The sequence below is a fragment of the Lathamus discolor genome, chromosome 1 (genome assembly GCF_037157495.1).
Source record: "Lathamus discolor isolate bLatDis1 chromosome 1, bLatDis1.hap1, whole genome shotgun sequence".
In the NCBI taxonomy this organism is placed as follows: Eukaryota; Metazoa; Chordata; class Aves; order Psittaciformes; family Psittacidae; genus Lathamus; species Lathamus discolor.
The window spans coordinates 124,518,385-124,536,456 of NC_088884.1; the positions used below are offsets into that span (position 1 = coordinate 124,518,385).

The 18,072-nt window shown below is 36.5% G+C and overlaps 1 protein-coding gene across 4 annotated transcripts in view; it reads right to left on the minus strand.

The window, feature by feature from the left end:
* SPOCK3 (SPARC (osteonectin), cwcv and kazal like domains proteoglycan 3) overlaps positions 1-18,072 on the minus strand; it is a 195,737-nt gene that overhangs the window by 117,289 nt on the left and 60,376 nt on the right. For all 4 annotated transcript variants that reach the window (XM_065694123.1, XM_065694107.1, XM_065694122.1 and 1 more), the window contains exon 3: positions 2,513-2,558. In XM_065694123.1, the coding sequence (XP_065550195.1) occupies positions 2,513-2,558 (46 nt within the window). The remainder of the gene's footprint in view (positions 1-2,512; positions 2,559-18,072) is intronic.

Consider the following 18,072-nt stretch of genomic DNA (forward strand, 5'->3'; position numbering starts at 1 on the left):
ATTCCTTGTTTATTCCATACTTTCACAGATTTATGTGCAATTTTCTGAAAAGACAAATATTGATAAATAAAAAAAATAACATACTGATAAATTGAGGATATTAATTCTTTCTCTCTTGGAAGAGCTTATCTGCATGCATCTTCAGCAGTATTACCACAAACTTTACTACAACACATATGAGAAGTTGCTACTGCTCTTGTTTAAACATCTTTAGTGATCAGCTTTAGTCTCTTACTGCAAGTTTATGTCTGCATTTTAAAATTTGTCGTTCACTTGGGAGATTTATGTTTTCATGGAATGACATTTACAGAGACTATCAGAATGTAACCTAAAACTTAGTTGACTATCGGAATATACACCTAAAACTTAGTTGCTATAGTCTACCAACTCTCACTTTTTCCCATCTTAAGTAATACGAGGAAAAAAAAATGTGTTGAGATTGTCACTGCTGTATGTCTTTTACTGGAAAACACAGGGAATTATAAAAGATCTGAATTCTTCAGTAAATAGTGAAGATTACAATCACTTCTAAGGAACTGACATTTGCAAGATTGCTATGCTTTTAAGTGTGAATGGTTCTTCCTACAAAATAACACCCATGATCACTTTTTCCATCTGATGAAAGAGACATGAATGTATTAACAAGTACATGGTACTTCCATAGTTATATTTAATTCCCAGGAATATTTTGTTATGTTTAAAAAAGATCATTTCCCATTTTACTTAAAAGTAAGAGGAAGCCAATTCTGCCAAGATGTTGACTGGGAAACCCTTTTCTACCTTTTAGTATGTCTTTCAAATCTAGTCAGTAATGCTCTTCACAGATTTTCACTAGAATAACAACAACATACACGTCTCTGATTAATAAAGAATACCTGTATGTCAATCAATCTAAAAAATGTCTAATATTTGAGAAACCATAAATCTTTTGACATATAGCTCCATTCAATATCATTGCTAAATTCAATACAAAAATTGCAGCCATTATTGCAGGAAAACTGAAAAGCACTGGGAGGTAAAAACACCCAACATTCTTTAAATTATATGACTGCCAAATTAAGACACTGAGCAAAATTTACAGTGTATTCAATTCAATGGCTTCTGATGAAAGATTTTGCCACCAGTAAGTCATTAAAGTATAACCTATTGTAGTTCCCATATTAAAAACTTATTTTATAAAAAAAACAAAGAAGAAAAGGAATAGACTAAAGGCTCTTTGTAGTGAAGTGATAAGCCTGCTTCTTAGATGAGGTACTTTACCAAAAGAAAGGAATCTTGTTCTCTGAGGAGTCACAGAGCTCCTTGACTTAAGTCAAGGACTTTTCCTAATGTACTAGAATATAATGAGGAGAAACACATGGTCTGCAAAATTGTCATGTTCTAAAATATTCAGGCTGCCATAGATTTAAATTAATATTCACAAATTTCCACCATACCAGAAGAAAATCACCACAATTCAGAGTAGTGAAAACAACTGTGACTACTCCTGTCTCCCACTAACTAGCAAAACAAGCCAGGTGAATCCATTTAAGAAATTAAGGCATTTCCTTTCACAAGCTTACTACAGCAATCCTGAATTAAAGCGACAAAGGCATAGAACGTAGTGGAAAGTCCATCTCCAAGAGATGCAGTTGTAATACAATATAATTCATCAGAAATCTCCTTTCAAACTCAGTATCCCCTATGGCAGAATTTCTTTAAATTAAGTAAACTTTATTTTTGCAACATATTTTTATCTCAATCTCTTGTGTACAAGCCCCTACATTGTTTCTTCATTACATTTGTGTCATCAGTATTATCAGAAAAGACAAAGACTCTGAATAGCTCCTTGCAGCAATTACAAAAAATAAAAATGTATGCAGAGTCTCAGTAGTTTCACAACAGTAGTCATACACTTTGAAACAACATACATGAAGTGGATTATATTGACAGTAAACATTAAGTTCCAATGCCTGGGGAGGGAATGTTTAATGTGAAAATTTGCTGCGGTTGCTCAAAGGATTCTAAGGCTGTAGCATTCTCAAAGCTCCATCTGTGTTTTGCCTCAAGACAGATCACTTGAACATGACAGAGACTTCCAAAACTGTTTTTCTAGATCTTGGTTTATCAGAAAACTACAAAAAAGAAACTTTCAACATTTTATTTTTTTTTAACTGCAAAAGACAAATATCAGATTACATGCCTGTTTTTCTTCAAGTGGCCTACTGGAAAAGCAGCAATGCATAACGTATATGAAAATAAGCCAAAACAAAATCTCCCAAACCCCAAGTTTGTATAAGGGAAACTTTAAGCTACTTTGGGAGCTTCCTCATGCTCCCATCTCTAATCAATGAAAGCTTGCAAAAAATCACAGATACAAGTTCATGATTGGGCTGAATTTCTGGCTCTCTTTAAATCAAGCATTTGAAGAGGGAGAAAATGACACAGATATACAGGATTTTCAAAAATAGGAGCATAATTGCCAATACTTAAAATTTTATCCCATATAAAATAACTAGTAGCAGAATCTTACCTTGATCAAATGGTTTACCAGGACTCCATGTACGGAAATAATCATCCTGGAGAGGGAGAAACAACCTACATTTAGTAAAATATAAAGACTCAACGTACACATGAAAAACTCACAGAATAATGAAAGACATAAGATGTATACCAACCTCTACTTCCTAGAAAACGCAAGCAGTTAAGGAAAAAAAAAGGGGGGAGAGAATAAGATTACAGTCATCATAATAGGACAAATCACTCAGGAATAAAACAATGTCATTCAGAGGCATTTGTACTCATCAAGTAAAAATGCTATTTAATGTTACTTTCTAGCACTTAAAATAGAAAAATATTACAAATATTACAAAATCAAAAAATAATACTTACACAGGTAATACTTTCTAACACTGCTTTTAAAATCTTACAGTAGTTTTCCTGTACTTTAAGTTCTAAGATACTGATTAACTTAATTACATTTTCCATTAATGATTTTTCAAAAACCAAAGCTCCAAAATAGTCATCAATAAAATATAGCCATGTTTTAAAGAATGATAAATGAGTTTTGGAAAAATAAATACTCTGCCACGTAGTTTTCAACTGCATCAGTCAGAACTGTCATTAAGTAAGTCTAATTAGCTGTTTTCTACAAATCGTTTTCCTAAACATAAAATATTCTCCTAATTATGTCATCAGCTATATTAGACTACTATTTCAAGGAAGAAAAACTTGAATTAAATGAATTGCTTTCTAGATTTTTAAGAAATTTTATTAACTACCAATTCATAGCTGATGTAAACAAAGCAATCTGCACACCTCAGATAACAGGTGGAGCAGAAAAATTACTAGAATTATTTATTATGTCTTAATTTAACTCCTTATTCTCTAGAACAAAACATTTAAAAGACTGTACCAGACATTTTAATGTCTGCATAAATCAAGGTTCACAAACTGCATTGGGTGTATTGTCGCATCCAGCAGTTCCACCCCACTTGCTAAAATATCACTAAAACCACCATAAAGAAACTCAATTTCTAATAAATTGCAACCACTGGGAAAATGCGAGTCTCATATAGTTGTCAAAGCCACATAATCACAATTTCAGAACAATCAAGCATCAAGCACATCTTTACAGGAACAAAACACTCTCTGGGTTTTAGTAGCTCAACAGTCTTACCGCAAAGGTGATGAGGTGGGGGTAAAGGGGAAGGAGTGGTTGCAGCCTGAACTGTATTTGAATGATTATGTTTTATTAGCATAAATGTTATGGAAATGTGTGTTTTGAAAGAGGAAGAAAGAAACGACCAGAATCTGGAAGTGCAAAGTAGAACCACAGTTCTGTAGCAATATGTACACATTCCTGTGATATGGCACAGATTAACAATCTATAATTTTTTTTTAATTATGCAAGACAGAAGCAGAAACTACAATTATGGCAGTGTTTTCCAATTGTATCCCTCCTAATAGTAACTATGGAGATGTTATTCCTACAGTGGTGTTCTGAAGAGGTTTGAGACAGCATTAATGCGATGCTGTTCATTCCATGAACCATATCACATCAATGGCAAATATTTCAACTCTTGAAAAAAGAGGTGTCACACTGCCTTTCCATTTCTACTAAACCAGTAACAACAAGCCTATTCAGACAATATGCTTATTTTTTTTAAATGGTGAAAACAGAATAACTAGAACATATTAGGATTAATTTCTTCACCAAAGGGGTATTCAGACATTGGAACAGGCTGCCCAAGGAAGCTGCCCTGGAAGTGTTCAAAAACAATGTAGATGAGGCCTTCAGTGACATGGTTTAGTGGTGGAATTGGCAGTCATGGGTGAATGGTTGGACTTGATGGTCTTAAAGGTCTTTTCCAACCTAGTTAATTCAGTAAAAAAGCTATTAGAACAAAAGAGCAATCATCCTGAGATTAAAATTCCTTCTAAAACAAGGCATCCAGCATTATGCTTAAGGAAGAACATAGGAGTGAGGCTGCTTGTACAAATTACACATTCTCAATCTGGCCTCAAACTAACCAGACAATAAATAAATTCTTGTTCATCTCTATACTGCAGACAACTTCACAGATCCCAAATACAACATACCTCAGGCTTTTCTAGAAATAAGTCGTAGCTGACTGACTTCTGACTACAAAGCCGCTCCATACCATTCCAGTTACCCTTTCCTCAATCTTTTCCAAGTCTATTTCTTTAAAAAAGGTATGACTAGAATTACACAGATCATTCAAGATTAAATGGAACAACACATCCACACACACTACTATAAAATTATTTTGTTCTGTATTCCTCTCCCCATTAAGGCTATCCCTTTTTTTTTTTTTAGTTTGGGGGGAGTGTTCTGGGTTTTGGTTTTTTGGGGGTTTTTAAATTGTACTATGGTTTGAATGGATTATGGTTTACATGAAATTTTCTATCTTAAATCCAAAGCATATATATCCATATACCATATATATCTATACTGATTTTTCTAAGAGTTAATTTTTCCAATCAACTGTTACTTGAAGAAAGTCCATTACTGGGTATGTTAAAACATTTATGTGCCTCTAACAGCAACATAAAATAGTTGGCTGATTCTCAGATTAAGTAAGGAAATTGCTTCAATAAATTGCAGTTCCACAATTTTACATATATTTCTAAAGCTATTTAACCTACCACATGTATAAGAATCTGGCTTCCTGTTACATTCAGACCTTTCCTGATCTTCAGTCAATAAGAGTTTGATTATTATAATGTTCAATATCCTCTTGAGAATGTCAAGATGATTATGTAATTTAGAAAGCTTCAATTTTCCTAATTTTAATGTAAAATTAAAAACAGAATGAACAAATACACAGTTTACAATGAGGCTGAGTAGCATCACAGCTCCAGCCAAAGTATCTATAAATGCAAAAGCAATGTCTCAGGAGAGAGCCTATGACATCTGACTTTCTTCAGGGGCTTCATTGCCTTTGCCCTGAGCATGTTAAAGGGCAGACTGTAAAGATACACAGAATAAAGTCTCAGATCTGTCACAGTAGCCATACCGCTTTTTTAACGTTTTCTAGCTAATGGTATACACGCATCTGAAACAGAAAATTCATCCTTACTGCTCTACTGGAAACTACATGAAATGTCAATAATTCCTTCAAGTCTCTCTGTCTGAAAGACACATAAAGCCACGTATGATGGATTCCAATGAGTTTAATATCCATGCCTTAAAATTATACATGTTTAAACATTATGTTCAGTCAAGGTCAGTGCTGAACTGTTTCTAAGTGTTGGAAGTTCACGCTACAATTACACATGCACTTTCAGACCAATAAATATTTTTTATGACAGCCTTAAGAAAAGGATTCAAAATGACCAAAAGCAGTTTAGTCAGAGAAGTTCTATTAAAACAAATGAATAAAAACATAATATTAAAAAAAATGAAGTATTTTGTCTTGCACACTTCTATTGCTCTTTTTGGAGTTCTATATTCTTCTATGCGAATCATTCTCTTCTCATTCTTAAAAAAACAGTACAGTAAGAGAGAAAAAAGCTCACTGAATAAAAATCATATCTGACAATGTAGTTATGCAGTAGAAGTTTTGAGCTTCCAAGATAGGAAATTAATAGGATCATATTATTGTGTCTTGTGTACAGCATTTATTACAGATTTTTATTAATCTCTGCAGCATTTTCTGTAGGTGCTGCCATGTACAGTTGACATGACATTAGTTATTACCCAACAGAAATCTATATTGCTAAACCATAATGATACATGGCAGACACAATGAGTCTGACTCAGAGAACAGCAGGTATGCCTCAAGCTGGGAGGGCAGTTTCCTCACAAATATTTTCAGACTGAACTGACCTGAAAAAAACCCACACAGATACAGAAAATCCAGCCCTTGTTCCATGTTCACATTTAATCTCTATTATGGCCTATACATTAAAAGCCTATATATTAAAATCAAACCTGATTTATGTCAGAGAGTCCATTGAAATTGAAGCACTTTTCTAAATTTATAAACATCTTTGTATTTTATCCAAATATAACTTCACTGCTACAGAACAGGTTGTACAGTGTATGACTTACAAACTACCAATTTGGGGAAAAGTCTAACAGGCAACTGTTCAATGTGAGATACCGCTTGATACATAATGCCCTTTAAAGAAAGAATACTTCTAACAGTTACTAAAGCAGGAAAGATACAAGAGTTCCTGAACTTTATTCAATACCAAACTGAATTCTGCCCATACAAAATTCCATTCAACTTTTAAATGATTAAGCATGATGCAAAAAATACATTTTACTGCTGGCCTCTCTATTCCTACACAGGGCTTGTTTTTTTCATATTTTATCAGAAATAGCTACATGTTCCAATTTATAGATGTACATGAAATCCTATTTTGACAATTTCAGAAACAGAAGTCTTTCAGGCTGCACATGCCCCATAATATAACTTAAAACCCACAGTATTAGATTGAGATTTTTTTCCTTGCTGCTATTAGCTTTAAGACTATCATGCTGGTTTTAATTTCAAGGAGCTCTTAATCAGTTTTCTATTCCATTTCTTCTATCTCCATCTCAAGTACATACATCTGTTTTTCATCGGATCTGAAAGCTCTTCACCTCTTTTAGGCTAGGTCTTTGCTATTCAGTAGTTACGCTATTTTCAGACTCCATTTCGACAAGCCAAATGAGTTGAGCCAATAGTCCAACACTGCAGCTTCCCACTTGCCTCCATCTCACTTCTGCAGCAAACTTGAGCTCACAAAGTTATCTCCCCTTCACATCTTTCCATCTCTCCAATAACAAAGAGTTTGACTCATCTGCATCAAACCTTCCCAGTGACACTGTAACATGTATTTATGTTCTAAGTCTCACTGAAATAGCTCTGATAGGGGCGTCACCCAATACCTGTCCCAGCTTCATTCCAGTGCTGGAAAAAGAAAGTTAGCATCAACAGGGTGTAGAAAGTATTTTTCTACTTAGATCTCATTCTAGCACCATCAGCAAGATTGACATTACCCTGCAGAGCCATAAATTGCCAGTCACGCAGGGAAATGTTACAGCAATTAAAGACACCATGAAAGCTTCCATTGTATGGAAAATCCACTACTCCTAACTCTGCAGTTCCCCCAAACAAATGAGGGCCACAGGTAGCATACACAGAATAACTAAGATATTCCAGCTACATCTAATGAGAGTACTCCCCCAAACCATAACTGGGGAAGGATAAGCTGCACCATGACAATGCATGATGCTTGTGTACTGGGAAATTCTTTGACCTGAAATCTGAGCCAGTCTGGAATCTTCATTCATGATACAGACATGCTCTTCAGCAGCATGTGAATACTCACCTGCCTATCAGATGCTGCTTTTCATCTCTGCTGACCTGCATAGATATCTGATCTACCATAAGCCCTGTAAACACTGTTGTATAAATGTGGAGCATTAGTTTAGCCAGTTAACTGCAGGACTGTACACTCAAGGGAATAAGGTAGCTACCACACTCCTCAGCACTCTATTTACTACCATAGCATCTCATGTGTCTCAGAACATCTGTGAGGGAAAGAAGCCTGGACAGACCATGTGCTCTGGAGCACTTTTTCCTAATTGTCCCAGACACATTTAATAGGTTGCTTAATCTGTAGGACAATATGAACATACCTTATGTGACACCACACAGCTTGAGGTCATGAAGTAGAACTAGGAAGAGAACTAGTTTAGGGAGTGCAGGGACTGTTTAGATAGTGGATTTTTTTGGCTCTATAATTTCTTCTCAACAGGATACATCATTTCTCACCAGCTGAGATACCTCTTATGCTTCCCCATGAAGCCACCTTTGAGGATTCCCTTCCAACACTCAAAAAGAGGCACAGAGCAGGAACTCTTCTTTAGCGAATCAAAGTTTAAAGAACAAGTGACCAGATTTATTACCTGGACTGAAGAAATGAGAAAAAAATACTCAGAAGATTTTTACAGGCTAGCAGAAAGGTGACTACTGCCATAACTGACTCCTTTCCCCAGATTAAGTCTCCCATTAGAAATACAACTAGTTTTGCAAAAACCAGAAGAAGTAATTCGGGGTATAAAGCACCTCAGACACAGATAAATGTGCACTCTACACCCAGTACTTCTGGGAACTGGTCAATCTTTAAAATCAGTTTAGTAAGTCAAAAGAATTCATATGAGAAAACAAACACCAGAATACTGAACCACCACAGAGACAAGATCAGCACTACTTCTCTTAGTAAAAAACCTCAACAACTGGAGGTGAGACTGGGGCTTGCTGCACGACTCCCTTCCTGTTGTTTGGCACCCAGCTTCCCTGAGTGAGGTACTGGAGTGACATGTGGAAGGATGCCAGTTTGCTTTTCAATGCTCCAGGGAGGCTGATGTCAGCTTCCACTGCTGCTCCAGACTCCTGGGCCATGCCACCCCCGAGGCCTGTATTCACAGCACTGGCAAAGAACAATTAGAATCAATAGCTGCTTCCAGCAACTCTGGCACTCTGCTTCCCACACTCAATATTTATCCCGCTCCCCTTCTTTGCCTCGCACTTCTAATACCATTGATGAGACTGGGCTAAATGCCACCACTTTTCAGCCCTCTCTCCCTCTATTTCACAGATCTCATTCAGTCAGAATTCTGTGAAGGCTATTTGGTACTACCAGCATTACTAACAGCACATCTGAACAGCACAGTATTGAAATCATTTGCCAAGAAATACCAAATGCTTACTAAAGCTTATATTCAGAAATACTGTGAAAATACTGAAAAACATTTTGAAGAGAAAGGAATTAACATCAAAACATGAACACTACAAGCTTCTAAATCCCAATAAAATTTAAAACATCGTCTCTTTAAGAGTGCTTCTCATTTCTCATCATGAATAAAAAAGCAAATTAACCATTAAATTTAACCATCTTTTCGCTTTAAACACATATAAAAAGTTTTGACCATGTTCCTCCTATTATGCTGTCAAGATTCAACTTGTGAAGAGGGCTTTAAAACAGGTTAGATGACAGGATCTGTAGTCTAATAAACCTGAGAGAAGAGTTGAAAACAGGCTGTATATGTGAGATTGAAGGCCATTTGTGGGACTTCCACATGCCTGTTTAGAAGGGCTGCTGTTCAGTTTCCTCAAATGCCCCTTCACTAATGCAAAAGCTCTTGGCAGTAAGGGCAAAACTTATTCCATGACCTCTACATACAACGCCACAGTCCAGAGGACAGACAGTCAAGACTGGCTGAACAGTAACAACTATACAGAGAGATCAAATCTCATCTTGGGGCTGAAGGGTATTTACCTAAGTGTGTTGAAAGAGATGGCTAATATGATTGTGAGGCTATGGTTTGTATCTAAGAAAAATGGTTGACTGTATCAGGGAGATCTCCGGGAAGTGGAAAAAGAGCTAGCATCTTAAAAAAATTAAAGGTAAGAAGTTAGATGCAGGGAACTACAGGTGAGGTAGCCTTACCTTAGTCCTTGTAAACATCAATGGAAAACACCCTCTGTGAGTCCTTTTCCATGCACATGACAAACAAGAATAAATACTCAGCACAGACCCACCAAGGATTTGCACTGCTTCATCATCAAACTGCCTTCTACAATGAAGTAATAGTTTTGTGCACAAGGGGAAAATGGTGGCTATGTTCATCAAGAAAATACTGTTCAGTGGTTTTTAGCATATTCCATATTTAGAAATGAAGTCAAAAGAGACTTCTTTTGTTGTACTACATCAAATATTGACATTTTTGCCTTGCAGCAGAAAAAGCAGGGTGCCACTTTCAAGGGAGGCAAACTGCATCTTTGTCCTAGGTTGTTCATTAAAAGAACACTCCTGAACAGTATCTCATACAGAAAATACCATCTTAAGACCCGAACGCTAGATATAAGGGAACTTTACAAAAATAAGGTCAGTTTGATTGACATGGAGAACCACAGAAAGAAAATTCAGAGATAAGACAGAATTTGCTATTTCTAAGTCTTTTTCACGTCAAACAATCTTGACAGTGGGACAGCAAGTGATGTACCTTTCAGTGGAAAGAAGTACTTTTCTGTAGCACTACAAACACAGCTCATGTACATGGCCACTGTACTTTCTAATGCACGTGCTTTTCAGTACAAATCAGTCATAGCTTCATTTCTTCATTTAAGACTGCGTGAGAAAAGCTCATTCTTCCTCAAATATCCTGAGGACCTCTATCATTCTTTATAAGCATTAGTCTCATAATTCCTGATGATGGGCTCTTGCTGAGTGAAGAATAAACCAAAACGATTTGGGATAAATCACCGCTAAGAATTAGAACACTCACTGGAGTATCAATTTTGATGCTATTTGAAGCTCTGCCTGTTAAAAAAAGGGTGGATGGTAGACTGGCTCGGCAGCCTACTTGGACCAAATGTGATGAATAAAAATTGGGAAAATAAAAATGTCCTGCTTCAAATGTTGCAGTATTTCAGAAATAGCCAGGGCCCATGTAACTGATCTGCCGTCCCCCCCTCTCCTCTTAAAAAAATAAATAACACAGTTATGAAAATTGTTGCATTGTGTTCAAGACAAAAACTGTGAAAGGTGTGAAAGGCACAAAGGGCACAGACAGAAAGAGTCTATCTTTGAATGGTCTTCTTAGTGTCTAAGAAAGGTATTTGCAAAATCCTTGACCCTTACTCAATTTCTAGAAAACATTTTTTGAACCATATCTGAGGACAGCAAGAGGCAAGAAAAGTGCTACTCATCAGCTCTCCTTCAGGAAGCTGAAAACTTCTGTATTTTTAGCATGTCAAGGAGACCAACCTGCAGTTACAAAAGAGATACTATACTTTTCCCGCTGTTGGCTGTTTTTCAGCCTGAAGAAAATTTATTGCAAAGATAATCATAAGGTCTGCCATAACATACCAGCTGCATGGACAGGATTTTGGTATGTTTCTTCCAACAGGTAGTCACTTACGCCAAGGCATAGAACAACATTCTGGTATAACTCTCATTGCCATGGAGACAGAGAATACCCTAGTGTGAAAAGAGACCAAACCCAAAGAAACTAAACTGAAGAAATTAAGAAATATGAAAGATTATGAGTGAGGCATTACAGCACAATTAACATGACAAAGCAAGTAAGTACAGATGTGGCAACAGAAAAGGGGATGGAAGGAAAACCACAGGTCTACTAAGAACAATGTAATGGAGGCAGTTAAAAATTGAAGAATGCTGCACAGATTTTAAGTAAAGCAAAGCTATGCTGACAGAATTAGTACCTATTTTCATATGATCTCTACTGGTGGTTTCCTTTTTTCTTGTAAACAGCTAAGGAAAAAATCCACATAATCAAAAGATACCTGAACCTGGAATCTATGAAGACACAAGCTGCATTTCAGAATCTCTAATTAAACCTGTGATAGAGATACTCATTCAACATTATGAATATTAACACTGCATGATTATCTTTACACGTATTTGTTATAGCCAAGCCTTATACCAGATGGGGTACAAAAAATACTGTAAATTGGGTAGATCCACAGTGAGTAAAAATAGAAAAAAAACTATATTGTTAAATTAATATAAAACAAATCTATATGCAAAGACATTAATTTGTTCAGAAATTTAATTATTATACAATCACAGTCTGGTAAAACATTATTTTTTTTAAAGCCAAACATAATGTAAGCAAACTCCTCTTTGATTCAAGATGGAATTCAAAATTTCTCAAGAGTTTTGTCCTAAATTCATCACTAAAAAGCACCAAGTCCAATGCATTTTTATGCGTTCTTGCTCCAAGTCCCCCTGTTGAGATTACAAAATTTACTGATACAATCAGTAAAACAGAAGCCTAAAAATATCATATGAATCATCAAATCTCATGAGTTAAACATTAAAAAACTGTATAAAAAGCAATCACTACAACTGCTGTAGTATGGATGTTAATGTATGAACATTTTTAACATACACTTTTTATTTTTAATCAACTAAAAAGAAACTAAAAAAAAGCAGCATGCGCCAAGCACACTGTGAATTTTAAATGGATAACTCATTTCAATAAGATCATCTAATTCTTAACAATAATTTTTGGTCACTGATTTATTGTAACTGGATTTTATTGGTTAACATACCTTTACAATCCTTCAGGTACCTCAGTCCAGTTATTGAGAAATGTTACTATAGATATCCTACAGGCCCTGACTCTGACATATCTTGTTTAAATGTCAAATACCTTCTCCAAGTTTTTAGGGAAACTCTACTGTCTTCTAGCAAATAACTAGTAAGATACCAAATCAATCTAGCTGATAATGAGATAACTGATATAAATCATTACCATAGAATGGTTTGGGTTGGAAGGGACCTTAAAGATCAGTCCAACCACTTTGCCACAGGGAAGGGACACCTTCCACTAGACCAGGTTGCTCCAAGCCCCATCGAACCTGACCTGGAACACTGCCAGGGATGGGTCAGCCACAACTTCTCTGGGCAAGCTCTGCCAGTGCCTCACCACTCTCACAATAAAGAATCTCTTCCTAATGTCTAATCTAAATCTCCTCTGTCAATTTAAAGCTATTCTCCCTTGTCCTGTCACTACACGCCTTTGAAAAAAGCCCCTCTCCAGATTTCTGACCCCTAAGAGACGCCCCTCATCACCAGTCTCCACTTAGACATAGAGTCATCAACTGCAACCTTCTGAGGGAAACCATTTGGCTAATTCCTTTTTTGTCGAGCAGTCCATCCATCAAATCCATGCCTCTCCAGTTTAGAGACAAGGATGTCACGTGGGACGGTGTCAAATGCTTTGCATAAATTCAAGTAGATGATATCAGTCACTCTTGCTTTATCCACTCTTGCTTTATCCACCAACACCACAGTCCTGTCACAGAAGGTCAGCAAATCTGTCAGGCATTATTTGTCCTTAGTGAAGCTATGTTGGCTGTCACCAATCACCTCTTCATTTTCCAGGTACTTTAGCACAGTTCCCAGGAGCATCTGCTCTATGATCTTGCTGAGCACTGAGGTGAGTCTGACTGGTCTGTAGTTCCCCAGGTTTTCCTTTATTCCCTTTTTAAAAATCAGGGTTATATTTCCCCTGTTCCAGTCAGTGTGAACCTCATCAGACTGCCACAATCTACCAAATGATGGATAGTGACTTTACCACTTAACCCAGCAGTTACCTCAGGACCCGCAGATCCATCTCTTCGGGTCCCATGGATTAGTACACCTTGAGGTTCCTTAGGTGGTGTCAAGCCTCATCTCCTACAGCAGGTGGTTCTTCAGTCTACCAATCCCTGATTTTGCCTTCTGTAGTTCAATATGGCAGTATGGCTGGAGCTCTTGCCAGCTAAGAGAGAGGCAAAAAAGTCACTGAATATCTCAGCTTTCTCCACATCCCATGTGACAAGGTCTCTTGTTTCCTTCCACAGGGGGCCCACATTTTCCCTAGTTTTTCTTTCATCACTGATGTGCCTGTAGAAGATTTTCTTTTTGCCCTTGATGTCCCTAGCCAGCTTCAATTCTATCAGGGCTTTAGCTTTTCTAACCTGACCCCTGGCTGCTCAGACAATTTCTTTTTATTCCTCCCAGGTTACCTGTCCCTCCTTTCACCTTCTGTAGGCTTCCTTTTTATGTTGGAGTTTGTCCAGAAGCTCCTTGTCATCCATGCAGGCTTCCTGGCATTCTTGCCTGATGTCCTCTTTGCTTGGATGCACCATTTCTGAGCTTGGAGGAGGGGTGATCCATGAATATTAACCAACTATCTTGGCCCCCTCTTCCCTCCAGGGCTTCATCCCATGATACTCTACCAAGCAGACTCCTCAAGAGGCCAAAGTCTGCTCTCCTGAAGTCCACAGTAGCGAGCTTGCACTCTCCTCACTGCTGTAAAGATCTCAAGGTCTATCATTACACTGTCATTGGAGCTAAAGCTTTACATTCCCCACCAGCCCCTTCTGGTTGGTGGGAAAAAAGTCCAATATAGCACCTCTCCTTATTGGCTTGTCTATCACATGGAGAAGAAAGTTACCATCAACATATTCCAGGAACCTCCTTTATTGCTTATGCCCTGCTGCACTCTCCCTCCAACAAATAGCAGGATAACTCTTGCCACTATACTTGCTCAGGTCCTAGAGTTTCCATTGTGGGTAACAAATGAAAAACAAGTAAGCATTGTTATACAATTTCTTATTTGCAATGTTTTATAACTTTTCACAGAATTTAAGAAGCAAAGGCTAGTGTTTCGCCCAACCTGTTTGAAACCTGTGAAATCTGAGGTGAAACTGTGAAGCCCTGTCTACTTATTCACTTAAGAGGTCACTTATTCAAGTGTCAAAATGACCGAATTCCATTTCAGTATCTCAGTATGTAGATGAACTCGAAAGGTAACTAAGTAGTATTAGTTTCTCTAGACAACTACATATTTAAAGTAAATGGTACGCTGTGTCCAAGTCCTATATGAAATAAGATCCCATACTTAAGGGCAAACTAAGCTGTATCATCACCTTTTATGTCGTTTCTTCCTCTTTTAATAGAGCTTAGAAATCAGAAGTCAAAAATCTGACTACCTAGTATGAAACCAATGCTGAGTCACTATGTGCTGCTTTACAGACTTCCAGAACACAAACATTCCATTTATTATCTGCAAATGCAGCTTTTTCTTGAAAAAAAAAAGATATAAGCACTGTGAGGACTAAGTAGTTGTGATTCAAAATGCACAAGGAAACTCATTTTAATTACTGTCATTTGGGATATTATTGCTATCTTTGCCTTCTAAGGGAAAAGCTCATTTAAAATGCAGTTTGTAGCTCAAGAATGTATGTAGTCTGCCACTAAATTATGAGGAATTTACAAATCTAGAAGTATAGTGTGTAAAATACATTACGTGTCTGCATGAATTACTTGAGTAAGTTACTACGTCTGCCCTTGGTCATTCTTCCATAGAAATAGAGGTAGACACACAGATTTTCCACTGTCACTGTCCACAGACAAAACAGCAAAGCACAAGACTGAAAATACTACTAGCTCACATAAAACCATTAAATACTTTAAAAGAGAAATACTACTAAGGTATGGAAACATTCAAAACTTCTCCACAACACTGAGGAAAGATGTTAGGAATTGCCTTTCTATGCTGCCAGCATGCAAAGTGTTTTTCAACATGAGCAGTTATTTAGCTACAAAATCTATAACCACAGAAAAGATCCTGCAAAATTCCTTGGAATGTGCTGGGAAAGGCTTAAACCAATTTCTGGTGTCTTCTGTGACTCCCTTCTGCAGCCATTCTATATCTTACTAAGATCTTTACCTCCATCACTTTGGCACAAACCCAGAAGAGTCAGTAGCAGGTAGTACAGGAAATAATGGGATGGGAAATGGACTTTTCTTTCTTCAACTCAAAGTTGATTGTACTCATATATATTTATATAAGTGAGAAATATATACTTATTTATCTATTAAACATAGACAATACATTGGTGATGCATATATATATATATATATATATTTTCCCCAACTCAGAACTAATTATACATCGCTCCGTTGGTACTGGCTTTTTTAAAACAGGTTAGTTATTATCATTTCATAATCCATAATTTATTTACAGACCAGTATTCATATTTTTACCACTATTTTTTTGCTGTTTCTGCATTGTACAATAAACTACAGCAAATCTGCCTGTTTATTTTAGAAGTGATAATTTTCAGCAAAAGTACTACAGCATAGTACTTAACAACAGAGCAAGGGTGTTTATAAGACAATCTGGACTAAAATTTTAGCCTGCATTTTACATTTAGATAAAATTAAAAATGCTAAATTAACATTTTTTAATGGACTGCTTTAGCTATTTTACAAGACCAAACACACTGCTATTCCCAACTTTCAAAAAATATTGATGAAAGCTTAAAAGCACCATCAAAACCGTTTTGACAGTATCTATTCACAAGGAATAACCTATTTTCCTTGACGGAACCAATATGTGCTTCCTTTTGGGTTTATCTATGGATTTAATTACATGAAATAAAGCATTTCCAGTAACAAGAAACAATGTTCTTTGGCCTCATTCTGTAAATGAAAAAAATACAGCATTCTCCCATACAAAGGAAAAAAAAAAATAAATAAATCAGCAGTTAAACACACTAAACATACTGATAACCACAGAAGTGAATGAAAATTACCATCTCCTCAGTTCTAATCAATCATTAGAGTCCAGACTGAAGGCAAATCAACAGAAAAAAAAAACATTTTGCTGGAACTGAATATCTGCAACTGCTAGTCAACTACATGTTCTCAACAGTTCACAAGATTGATAGTTACAGTCCAGAGAGAAACAGGTTCACAGAAGAACATTTAAAGGGTAGACTGAAAGATTTTAGTGTTGAGAAATTAAAATTTATTTTACTGCTGTATACAAACCAAGGCCATATGCCATTATATTAGATATTTCTCAAAGTTTATAAGGCCTTGGCTCTGTGCATCTAAAAGAATTCCCTTGGAGACTGTCTGGGGGGTTTTGTCTGTCTTAGCTTTACTGAGGGAAGCAGACAAACAAAAGAAAATCTTCAGCAGCTGAACAATTAAATTACAGCCAAGTAATAACTGTTCTTGTAACTGTAATCTTCTTTAAGGAGCTCCACAGGCAGTAAAGTCTCAGGCTTGTCTGTTTTTTACTCTCAATATTCCCTGTGTGTTTGTGCATATAGGGAAAAACTAGTTGTTCCTTTTAAGTAATGTTTACAACTTCTTTCAATATTGTATTTTCTAGCTTCTGTAGTTTAGGAGTTCCTGATCCACTTGTAGGGGTGGGTGAGCCAGAGAAACTGGGCAGAGGCTCAGCCTTCAAATGAAAACTAGATGGAGCAAGTTGGTGAACACGGAATTGTGGAAAGGACTGCTTCTGCATACAAAATGTTGAGTGGTAGATTAGCAGACTGAAATTTGGAGAGAATGGGAGAATTAATCAGACCTGTATAAGCTTAGTCGTGTTCCTCAAAACACCAAGACTGAATAAGTGTTTCCATTACTGCAATCTAGAAATTCAGGGTAGCTAGAGACACATGAGAGACAGGATTTTTTATTATTATTATTCTGTACATATATACATGTATATCTGTGTTTTCTAAACACAATGCAGATACAAATAAAGTTCACTGACAGTCTCACATCAATTCCCATGTTATTTCTTAGTGGATACAGCTAGCACCCTTTTCCTTGAGAATATGTTCATCACCTAAATGACCTTTTTTCCCCACCCAAATCCGCACTTTGCTCACCAAATATTCCCTGCTGCTGCAGTATGCTAACTTTCGAATGTCAGATAGAAAACACTTTATCTGAATGAGAAAGTACTCACTATAAAGTTTAAAAGCAGTAAAACATCACTTTTTAGTACCTTCTAGGAAGGATCCTAACATAATGAAAGGCATTTCCCAGGATGATTTAACTTCTCAAGTATTAAATAGCTTGTAATTTTTATGTATACTTAGCTTTACATTACCTGCTTTTGAAACTGTATCTGTACATGCCCTATAGATATAATACTGGCTGAGGTATTATGATAGTTAATTTGCTTTAATTTCTAACAAACAGTAGCAGTTTCCTCAGTAGGTTTCAGATTACTCTGAAAATACAATC